We start from the raw sequence: 12,373 nt of genomic DNA, 5'->3' as shown, positions 1-12,373 counted from the left end.
TACCATCCTCACTGTGCCTCAGATTCTTCTTCTGTAGAGTAGGAATAATAATACCACTTTGGGTTAGTATAAGAATTAAATAAAGGAACATTTGAAAGTGCTTAGAACAGTGCTCAGTAAGAGCTCAGTGACTAGTCCTATGGTACATACGCACACACTGTTCTGTCCTAGACCCTCGGACCTCCTGCTTTCTCTACCCTCAATAGCCTAGTAATCTTTTAGTCAAGCTTGGCTGATATTTCTCCTTCTCTGGGCAACAAATGATCCTCTCATTTGCATTTAATCACTTCTTCCTCAAAATTTTTGCAGTGTTGTATTTACCTCTCTCTTATAAAACTGTCTAAATTATAATGTTATTTATTTACAAGTTTAATATTATAAGCCTCTTAAAATCACAAAGTGTATCTTATTTATCACACCATCATCCCTTAAAGTGTAGTAAATTTCTTTGTATATGGTAGGTATTACCTAAACTTCTAAAAAATTACTTTTAATGTATATGTGGCACTATATTAATGATATAATATTCTCTTAGAACTATAAATGTATATGGCTCTGTTATTTTTTCTGTATTCTAATCAATTTCTTCATAATTTCAGAAAAGTGTGAATGCTTCAAATTATGGTTTATCACCTGATCGGCAATTTGCATACCTAGAAAGTGATTATTCAAAGGTATTGGCAATTTAATTTGGATTTGTCTGATTACATCTCCTATTAACCCACAGACTGGTCTATAAAAGAGGAAACAAAAGTCTCTTTATCTCTAAATACTTGAGAAATTAATGCAATTCTAGTTGAATCCCCAAAGCATAACAGTAATATACAAGTAATTCAGAATTTGGTATTTTTGTCTGGCTATCATCAAGTATTAAAAATTACTTTCATGCTGAGGGAAAAATTTATTTTGGGGGCACTGATATTCATCATAAAAATGTTATTTGCCATCATAAATCACTAGTCAATTCTCACTTACTTTAACCTTTTAAATATTTATTATTATTGAAAATGGAACTATCACAGTGTATCTTATTTAACTCACTTGCTCAAGCACAATAATATACAGTCAGTGGTTAGACCACAGTTTAATCTGTGTCTTTGAAAGCCTAGTGTAGTGTAGCAGTATCCATAGCTGGACTGTTTAGCCTTACTTAATTTCCCCTTCCTGGATGAGGTTGTGGAGGGAAGATAATCAACTTTTTTTTTCTACTTTTACTGGAAAAAGAATTTATTTCAAATTCAACTTCTAATAATTACTTTGAGATCAAGAACCTTTTGTTTTAACTGCCATTTTTCAAATTTAGTTGAGATGCAAAACTCCCTCAGTGCAGAGAATGAAAAGTCAAGCTTGCCCCTCCTCCACTGTTCTGACAGCTGATTATTTTCCAGTGGACCAGGTCTTGGTCACCTGCAATCTTCAGAAAGACATGTTTCAACATGCTGGAGTTTCTTTGCCAAAAGGTTGAAAACCCTTTAAGAAATAAAATCCAAAATAATACTTGATTTGTTCACTTAACTACAGTACAGATGCATGTCAGGAAGCAACAGTTAGAACTGGACATGGAACAACAGACTGGTTCCAAATAGGAAAAGGAATACGTCAAGGCTGTATATTGTCACCCTGCTTATTTAACTTACATGCAGAGTTCATCATGAGAAACACTGGGCTGGAAGAAGCACAAGCTGGAATCAAGAGTGCTGGGAGAAATATCAATAACCTCAGATATGCATATGATATGACTCTTATGGCAGGAGGCAAAAAACTAAAAAACCTCTTGATGAAAGTGAAAGAGGAGAATGAAAAAGTTGGCTTAAAACTCAACATTCAGAAAACTAAGATCATGGCATCTGGTCCCATCACTTCATGGCAAATAGATGGGGAAACAATGGAAACAGTGACAGACTCCAAAATCACTGCAGATGGTGATTGCAGCCATGAAATTAAAAGATGCTTGCTCCTTGGAAGAAAAGTTATGACCAATCTAGATAGCATATTAAAAAGCAGAGACATTATTTCGCCAACAAGGGTCCATGTAGTCAAAGCTATAGTTTTTCCAGTCATCATGTATGGATGTGAGAGTTAAACTATAAAGAAAGCTGAGTGCCGAAGAATTGATGCTTTTGAACTGTGGTGTTAGAGAAGACTCTTGAGAGTCCCTTGGACTACAAGGAGATCCAACCAGTCATTCCTAAAGGAAATCAGTCCTGAATATTCATAGGAAGGACTGATGCTGAAGCTGAAACTCCAATACTTTGGCCACCTGATACGAAGAACTGACTCATTTGAAAGGACACTGATGCTGGAAAAGATTGAAGGTGGCAGGAGAAGAGGACGACAGAGGATGAGATGGTTGGCTGGCATCACTGACTCAATGGACATGAGTTTGAGTAAACTCTGGGAGTTGATGGTGGCCAGGGAGGCCTGGTGTGCTGCAGTCCATGGGGTCAGACACGCCTGAGAAACTGAACTGAACAGTACAGATAAACAATGAAAAAAAGAGCAGTTTTCTTTTTTTCCTGGAGGAATTACAAGCTGTATATCTCTTATTTATTTTTTCAATATCTATTATTAAGAAAAAAACTATGCTCAAAAAAAAGCAAGCATTTTACAAGAAACTATATGATGTTTAAAAATAAAATAAAATTTAAAAAGAATAAATAAATAAAGTGAGGTTGATACATTGATGACAAAAAAAAAAAAAAAAGAAACTATATGATGGAGAAAATTAGCTTTACCCAGTTTTATGGGATATTATAATTATTACTCAGGTACAGGGTAATCCTTACAGGACTTGGAAATTGTAGTGATTTTACTTCAATCAAGGTTAAGTAGAAAGGGAACAAATTTAGAATACAGAGTGTTAGAGAAAAGCTTTTTATATTAAGAAATGTCTTTGGATATACTTTTTATGGAGTAAGGGTTGAATCACTGCTGAGATTAGTTCTGGAATTTGGATGAACAGCACAGAAGTCTACAGTAAAACTCTTTAAATGACACTCATTTGGAATTAAAACATCTCTTTCCTAGTGCTTTGTGAAAACAGTTCTTTTATAATTCTGAACCTTGAACTGAGTGATCTATGATTCTACCTTATTGACCTGAGCCTCTTGTGAATCGTAATTTGTCTTTGCCTCTTTTCTTCCTGACAGCTTTGGAGATACTCTTACACAGCAACATATCACATCTACGACCTTACAAACGGGTAAAATGTCATGTCTTTTTATTAACACAACTTCAATCTCATATAGAGCCTCCAGACTCTAATTTGAGATTGACTGTGTTATCTTATTTCTAATCTTAGTTTCTTATGTCTTTATAATAAACATATACCTATGCAACTTAAGAAATTCAAAGAAATACTTCCTTGGAATATTCACCTGTTTTCATTTGACTGATATCTTACATTTTTATACAAAACATAGTTTTGTTTTTCCTACTTTTGAACACCTAATTATAAATTTCTAGTTTATGAAAGTAAACATATCTATAAAAGTACCAAAAATGCATGGGAATGATACATGGGGAAAGGGGCTCCTTCAATGGAATGAAGCAGAACAGAGGGAAATGTAGCATTTAATCTAAATTTAATTAATTTTATGCTAACTGTTTTTAAATGTAAAATGTTAATATTTTTAATTTAGATGAGTAAATTATCATCTATTATATTATTTTCTGTATCTCTGAGTTTAATTTTTTGAAATATTTACAGCTTAAAAAAAATTAAAAGAATGAGTAGGTAGGCAAAGGACTGAGGGAGAGAATTTCTGACAGAAGCAACAACATGAAAGACCTAAAAAGAAAGGGAGAGCACAGAGTGTTCAGGAAATTCAAAGTAGGTCAGTTGAGTTGAAATTGGAGGAGGGCATGCTTACTAATAGGAGGTGGTGTAAGGTTGGGAAGGAATTGAGGCCAGAAATCATGCGCCAAATAATAATAAGGAAACCATTAAGAAGAGTTTAGTTCTCATCCTGATGACAATAGGGAATCACTGAATGGTTTTAAATGGGAAATGACATGATCAGATTTGCACTTAAGAAAAATCACTCTAAATATGGGCAATGAATTGGTTTAGTTACTCATCTTAATGTGATATCCTATTTGCTGTTATATAAAAGGGAAAATAATTATATGGCTTGAAAAGGTATTAAAAATCTTACAGCCTATTTCCTCTTTTGTCCAGTAAAAGCACAAAAGTTTAAAGACAACTATCTTTCTACTTCTTTTAAATTCTTTCTACTTCTTTTAGAAAAGAATAACTCTGATCTTCTTAAACTGTCAAATTAAGAAATAGGATCTGCTATATAATGTAGACTCTAAATCCATCCAATACACTCTTGAATCTTTTCCTCTGTATCCCCATTGTTACCAAAGTCAAGAAGTGTTTATTGAGCAACTCTTAGATGGGCTTCTCCAATGGCTCACTGGGTGAAGAATCTGCCTGCAATGCAGGAGACAGAGGAGTCAGTCCCTGGAGAGGGAAGATCCCCTGGGTAAGGAAATGCAACCCACTCCAGTATTCTTACCTGGAAAATCCCATGGTCAGAGGAGCCTGGTGGGCTACAGTTCAAAGGGTGGAAAAGGATCAGACGCAAGTGAGCTCAAGCACAGACGGCATATGACAGGGAGACACAAATGAGTTTGAGGTGGTAACCCTATTACCAAAATCTTTAGACTAGTGAAATGGAAACCTTACCCTTTCAGTAGACTTTCTCAAGGCTTTAATCATTTCCTTGTTTTTCTTTTAATCATTTTAAAGTTCTCCAAGTCCTATCTCTGTGGAGGTTCACCGAATTAAATAACATTCCAAAAGAAGATGACAATACTAGTATTTTAATCATGGTTTCTATAAACTTCATGGCCTAGAAGCATTTTAAATATTTAGCTTTTGTGAAGTGAATTTAATCAAGCCATTGTCTGTTTGTTTTCCTGCACAACTATCTAATTTGCCGGATTGTTTTTTGGTCAGGTAAATACACCATAATTTAAGGAGTGAAGAATGACAAATTTGTTGAAATTCAAGGCAAGACTGAATATCATTCATTCCAAGTCTTCTATGTGCCTCTGAAAATTTTATTTAAAAAATCTACCTTAGAGAAGATGAGGATAGTTCTGGTTTCAAGCAAGGGAAGGGTAACTGAAGAGATGAAAGCCTTTGTAAAGAACCGTCCTCCATTTTCTCTCACACTGTAAAACAGACAATGGCTGCTGTGGTGGCTTGCCAGCTGTGAAGAGACTGTGGGCTGAGATTTTCAGCTTGTCTGCATGATTGCGTAGATGATTCCATGGGATATGGAAACCTAAAGCAATGTTACGATGTCAAGGTAACATGGACACTGATTTGAGACAGAGCAGTAAATTGGGGCAAATGTCTTCTCTTCTGAGACATTCTTTTTCCTCTGCCCTCCTATGTTGATCTGTTCCGAACATTCTAGTGGCCTGGTGCTTATAAAATGCCTTCTACGATCAGGATCCCCACTGCAACACCAAGATTCTTCCTCTGTGGGCATCACTTTTTCTACAGTCAAAGCTGATCTGTCCAGTGCCGTGTTCCCTCATTGTTTGCTAGGCCGCAGCATACTTTATGTTTGCTAGGCCGCATCATACTTTGTGATGTAGTAAGTTAAATCAAGGTAACATGTGTTATAAGTGTTTACAAGAGTCCAAACTTTAAAATGATGGGAAAAATAGAAACAGCAAGCCTATGTCAGGTTGGAGAGATGTTTTTGGAGGGGGCAAACAAGGAGTCTTCCTTCAGATGCCTCACATTATACCTTGGAGGCAGGTCTTGTTTTGCATCTCCACACAAGCATTCTTGATGAAACTATTCATTTCAAGAAGATAATAGTCAAAATTTAAACAAGACATCCTATGACTCTAACACTTATAAAAGTCTGAACATACTCTTGCTGAAGAACTACAAAGTCTCCATGGTGCAAGTCAGTCAACTGAGTATTTGCAGGATGACTTAAGCATCAAAGTGAGATTTTGGGCCAATAGTATATTTGAAATTGGGCTTCCCAGGGGGCGCTAGTAGGAAAGAACACGCCTGCCAATGCGGGAGACATAAGAGATGTGGGTTTGATCCTTGGGTTGAGAATATCCCCTGAAGGACAGCATGGAAACTCACTCCAGTATTCTTGCCTGGAGAATCCCATGGACAGATGGAGGCTGGCAGGCTACAGTCCATAGGGTCACAAAGAGTCGGACATGACTAAAGCGACTTAGCGCACAAGCATGCATATTTGAAATTTCCCCATGGGTGGAGGACTTTCAAGCTTAAGGCATACTGCCCAGTATATGATCTGTTTTTCAGTTTAGCTTGAGATCAGATGTTCCTTTCCTTTTCTGATTTCAAGTCAGATCCCTGGGGAGATTGTCAAATGGCATCTTATTTTCAAAAATTTGAAATGCATATGCATTCACAGGGATGGGGGTTGTGAATGAAAATGTGGAAGAGTACATATTAAACTTTAGCACAATTATAGAATTTCAGAGCTGGAAGTCTCTTCAGCGACCATTTCAGCCTGGTGTGTACAAATTTTACAGTTCTGAGGGTTAAGAGACTTGAGTTTAATGAGGGGTCTGCCAAGAACTAGCAATGTTATTTTTTAAAAGTCCTATCATTTCTCTAATCTTAAGTTTATTTTCACAAGACTAGGGAGATTCAATTAGATAATTTCTAGAGGTATTTCCACTTAGTCTATAAACATTTAATCCATTCACCTCAGTATAAAAGGTCAGAAAACTGAGATCCAGAGACATTAAATGACCTGTGAACTAGTTAAGAACTGCAACTACTGCCCCATGTCTTCTGTCTCATGTTATATCACATTCTTTCTATAGGTTTGCAGAAGCATAGATGATGATGCATTATTTTTATTTTTTTAAATTTTTTCTTTTTATACCTATTATTTGCACTGAACAGCAAAATTCATTTATTTGTTTTTTTTCTTTCTTTCTTTTCTTCCAGGGAGTTTATAAGAAGAAATGAGCTTCCTCGTCCAATTCAGTATTTATGCTGGTCGCCTGTTGGGAGTAAATTAGTAAGTGTTTAAATTATAGAAGTGTTTAATCATTTAAATAAAAGAGGAGCCATTTGATTTTGGCCTTTGTTAAATTTCCCTGCCTGAAAAAAAATACATTTATGACTATTTTAAGTGGTTAAAAATGGGAAGAGTTTAGATAAATTGAAACCCATCTGAGAATTCCGCAAAATCTCAAGCTCATGGATAGACTTCTTTAAATATCGCAGTCAAAAACTTTATCCTCATACCCAGCCAGAATGCGTTGTGCCAGAAAGCTCAGGAAAAATATGGTTTTCACAAGTTTCCCAGACTAGCTTCAGACAACATGAAATTTTGTCCAAGCTCTTATTTAAGGACTCTAAATAAAGATTAGATCTGGCTAGCTATTAATATTCAGAGATTTATTTGACTTTCTGTTAATATACACAATTATTTATTTACTTAATAAAAGCAACTAATATAATAGCAGACATTATTCTTTATTTAATATATAGACTTTAAAATCATAACTTTTATATGTTAAAAATCATAATGTTAATGTGAGTTGGTTGGTATTTTTTGACCTGTTAAAATGGTATCTTAGTTGCAAGTCTTTTCATATCTGGATTATCACTCTTTTTAAAAGTATTAGGTGAATAATTAACACAAATATGCAAACTTTATTGTGTTTCTTATGAAGTTTCTCCTTATTAACTAACTTACCACCACTTCTAGGCATATGTCTATCAAAACAATATCTATCTGAAACAAAGACCAGAAGACCCACCTTTTCAAATAACATATAATGGAAAAGAAAATAAAATATTTAATGGAATCCCAGACTGGGTTTATGAAGGTACATCGTATTCTTTTTCTTCTGCTGCGGTTAGGCTTTTAATTGAAAATAATCACACGCATTTAGTAACATTTAGATGAGTGGTATGTTACTGTGATGAGGGTGGCATTTCTGAAAGCTGTTATCAGGTTATGAACAGGACGTACATATTCTGAAAGAACGAAATCTTGTTATCAGACTGGTGGAATTTATTTTCATGAGCATTATAAAGCAGTAGTAATAATTTATATTCTAAGAAGTATATGGTCCTTAGAAGCAGTGTGAGTATATTTTTCTCAGGTTTATTTTTTCTTGCAAAATAAACCTTTTATCCAAAACTAAAGAGCTGTCTATATTATTGTGCAGGAAAATTTTCTTAGTTCTCAATGCTGTCATGAATTTTGTCCTCTTTCTTAGTTCATGTAGGATCCAGGACTTAACTGGACTTTAAAAGGTCTTCTAGTCCTTGCCTTTTAAAAAAAAAAAAAAAAATAAAAAAAAAATATATATATATATATATAACTAATTAACTGGTTTTTTTAATATTCCTAGAACAGAAAGTTAACTTCCAAATTTATGTTGCTCTGTAGTATAAGTATGGTTTTCCTTGTCTTGGCTACTTTAGATGACTATAAAGAAGCTCCCCCCAATGGGAAAATTAATTATTGTTGAGATTTTATTTTAAAAAATACATTCCTGATTAATGTCAATTCCCTAGTACACTAATTGATGTTTGATATAGGGTATAAGGTTACACTATTCCTCTATACCCAGATTATTCATCTTTTGATAACCAAAGCATGATATATATCACATCCACATTATTAAATTATTTCAGTTAATAAATGGCTATATACAATGTATTTTGAAGTATTTACAATTATTTTGAGTAAGCCATCTTAGTAACTAATAATAATATGCTAGTATTTATTTTTCAGAGGAAATGCTTGCTACAAAATATGCTCTCTGGTGGTCTCCTAATGGAAAATTTTTGGCGTATGCAGAATTTAATGACACAGAGATACCAGTTATTGCCTATTCCTATTATGGTGATGAACAATATCCTAGAACAATAAATATTCCATACCCAAAGGTATGTGGAATACTTTTAGCAGATGCTTCCATTTCCTTGCTGTCAAAATGAGCAACCAATACCGTGAATAGAGGTGGGATCAACAAGTTTGGAGAGCTTCTTATCCTTGTGCATTGTAAGGCAAACATTGTACTGTGCTCTATTATTTATGTGGACATCTGTTGCTTTGGACATCTGGTTGTGCTGGATGAAGTAGTCTTTGCAAAATCCATTGCAGTCTTTGAAAAACATATGGTCTAGATCATGGAGGAAAAACAAGCTTAACTTAATTTTAATTTTTTTCTTACTTCATGCTCCAAATTCAGGGTAAAGTTCTGTTTTGCAATTCCTTCTGAATTCTGATCTAAATGCAAACTAGAATGGGAAATTAAGACGTTGAATGTGATGTTCCTGTCAGGTCAAAGCAAGTAGGAGTTATGGTCTTTTCTGGACATTTATAGCGACTTCACTTTCCCTTTTCCCTTTCATGCATTGGAGAAGGAAATGGCAACCCTCTCCAGTGTTCTTGTCTGGAGGATCCGAGGGACGGGGGAGCCTGGTGGGCTGCCGTCTATGGGGTCGCACAGAGTTGGACACGACTGAAGTGACTTAGCAGCAGCAGCATGGTAGTTTAAGTTTATAAGCCTAGGTTCTTCTTTGAGGGAATTAGGCATGCTGTGAGCCAATGTTTCTTACATAAACATTCTAAAAGTCTTAGCTTATGTACTTCACATGCAGTCCCACCTCTCAAGAGAGGCCTTCTGAAAATAAGAGGCCTCATGAAAATAAATTCCACCAGAATGGTCATGTCACAGTGGAGAAATGTCGTAGTCTGAGTTAATTTAGAAAGGAAATCTGAAAGATCAAATCACAAATTCTCCTCTGGCATGAGAAGTAGAAGTGATTTTAGAAGGTAATTTGTTCTTAAGTCACTATTGTTTTTCCTTGCCAAAGGGAACCCTGTTATAGAGGTCCCTATATTGACAAAGATGGGAAGGACATGCATAGACACAAGTGGATTCTGAAGCAAGTCAAAGTGGCCATAGTGAGAGAAATAGAAATTCCAGATAGTCTAAAATTTATATTAAAAATCATATGAGAAAAGGAAATGAGTATGGGGGAGGGTGTCTGTTTAGGTAGAAGATCCTTCAAAGGTTGTGTATTAAGTCTGAAAGCTGGAGGTATTTGGAAGTGAGAGGTATGATCCTTGGAACCCAAAAGATGGAAAAGAACTTGGATCTTTAGAAGGTTGTATGGAGCAGGAAGAGATGAAGAAACCCAGAAGTCAGAGCAACTCACACTGACAGAGAAGTCAGGACCCAAATTCTCCTGTTTCTTTGAAGCTGAAGCTACTGAACATCTGACACTGGACTGAGAAGTGAGGCAACTGTATATATAGCCTATATGCCTAATTTTTGTGGATTTAAATTATTTGACAATTTTAAGGTTCTCTTTTTCTGTGGTAAAATAACAGAACTCTAAGAAGATATGTAAACATGAACTACACTGCCATGTAAACCTAGGGCATATGCTAAGGCAAAAAGCACAAAGCAAGAACAGTGTAAACCACATGACATTTTATTTTGGGGTGGAATTTTCCTAATCTGGGGGCATTGAAAGCAGTAATAATTTAAGCAGCTACTAGACTGTTTGGTAATTGTCCTAGATCAAATTACAGGGTAAAAGCAAAAAGTATCTTTCATTATTTATTCTTTACACTCCCTTCCCCAAATCAAGCTCCCTCTGCACTCCCCTTGGCACATGGAGAAATTATTACAATTATCCTAATAACAATAATAATAGTGCGAACTATCTGTCTTAAAAGTCAGAAAAGAGAGTATCGATTATGGAACTGCATTTTAAAATCCCTAATAGTTTTCCCTATGAATTAAAGCTCCCATTAATCACTAAGAGTATGTATTTTCACTCTGGCTGCACAATATTTGTAATTACACTGCAATGAAATTTGTAAACGTTATAATTAGAATGTTTTCAACAGTAATATACCTAACAATTACTAGCTTATAAAAATACGCCTAAAATCCAAAAGTGTCTTTAAAATGTTGGTGATAATTAGAATTTTGTGAGTTTATCTATCTCCACTTTCTTTACAGGCTGGAGCTAAGAATCCTGTTGTTCGGATCTTTATTATTGATGCCACTTACCCTGAGCATATAGGTCCCAGAGAAGTGCCAGTACCAGCAATGATAGCCTCAAGGTATATTTATCTCTGATGCTCCCCACCTTTTAAACTGAATTTTAGCACTGAAATTTCTTCATCAGGGTTTACATTTGTTTTCTAGCAAGTTTGCAATGACTATTGTACAACAAAAATAAATAAATAAATTAGCATGCCAAGCTAAACACATAGCAAAATTAAAATTCACAAGTTTTCTAAACTGATGTGAACATACTAACCCTTGACATACATATAAAGATGACCAGAGTACTCAGTCTAAGTGCTGCTTCCCTTGGATATGTGAGTGTAAGCTAGGGACAAACAAGGAGATAGTAAAATTTATGCATGCTCTCAGCCTGGCTTCCTTCAAGTCTGGCCTACTTTTTCCCAGTGTTTGTGGATCATGCTTATTATATGTGCACCTCAAACAGGAGAAGATAAGCCAACCCCCTCCAAATATTAGTGTTTTTCACTAGGATGCAGTCTATTTGAAGTGACCTGGTTGTAGCATTATCTGTTTGTGGATGAACTGCAGGCAGACCTGGACAGAAGCATTTTCATTTCTGTGAAAGGTACCAGCATGGTACCCATTGAGATCTTGTCTAATTGATCTTGGTCATTCTGGTTGACATGGAAAACGGGGAGGGGTCCATAAGCCCTGTCTGGCTGGCATCCTTACTCCTTCCCATATTCTCTCAGAACAAGGCTTGACTCCTCTTCTCCTGCCTCAGGAAGTAGGTCAGCCAGGGCCAGATGATTGATTAATAGGAAAAAAACACCTCATCAGAGGCCTCTGCCGGACTTTGCCAAGGTGAATCCACTCTCGGATAATCAAACATTCTTTTTTTTTTTCAATTATCCATTATTCCCCACCCTAATCTGGTTGATGAAAACTGGACTAAATATATCTGATTTTTTTATGCATCATTCTCCTCCAGAGGCAAGTGGAACAAAAGAAAGCATCATTTGTGCATCCGTAATATACTAACTATGTAATAATATCTAACATTTTTTGAGCACTCACTATGTTGTATGTATAGTTTGTAAGCACTTTAAGCATTCTTAGTAAATCTTTACAGCAACCTTTCATACTGGTAATGTTATTATTCCCATATTATATAGAAACAGAGGCACAGATATGTTAGTCAAAGTAGTATAACTAGTAGGAGATAAATCCAGACTCTGAACCAGAGATCCCTTGTAGCTCTGTGATTCCTTTTACAACAAGGTCCAACATTTTGTGGTTTATTTACATTGTTGTTCTCTACACATTCACCCTCAGA

General features: G+C 35.5%; 1 protein-coding gene across 1 annotated transcript in view; it reads left to right on the top strand.

The window, feature by feature from the left end:
* The window catches only part of FAP (fibroblast activation protein alpha), a 77,898-nt gene that overhangs the window by 19,660 nt on the left and 45,865 nt on the right, over window positions 1–12,373 (top strand). The window contains exons 5-10 of the mRNA XM_005897286.3: window positions 600–674; window positions 3,150–3,202; window positions 6,971–7,043; window positions 7,740–7,860; window positions 8,778–8,932; window positions 11,026–11,129. Of these exons, the coding sequence (XP_005897348.1) occupies window positions 600–674; window positions 3,150–3,202; window positions 6,971–7,043; window positions 7,740–7,860; window positions 8,778–8,932; window positions 11,026–11,129 (581 nt within the window). The remainder of the gene's footprint in view (window positions 1–599; window positions 675–3,149; window positions 3,203–6,970; window positions 7,044–7,739; window positions 7,861–8,777; window positions 8,933–11,025; window positions 11,130–12,373) is intronic.

This window comes from Bos mutus, chromosome 2 (assembly GCF_027580195.1).
Source record: "Bos mutus isolate GX-2022 chromosome 2, NWIPB_WYAK_1.1, whole genome shotgun sequence".
NCBI classification, from domain to species: Eukaryota; Metazoa; Chordata; class Mammalia; order Artiodactyla; family Bovidae; genus Bos; species Bos mutus.
This window is presented reverse-complemented; position numbering and strand designations above follow the sequence as displayed.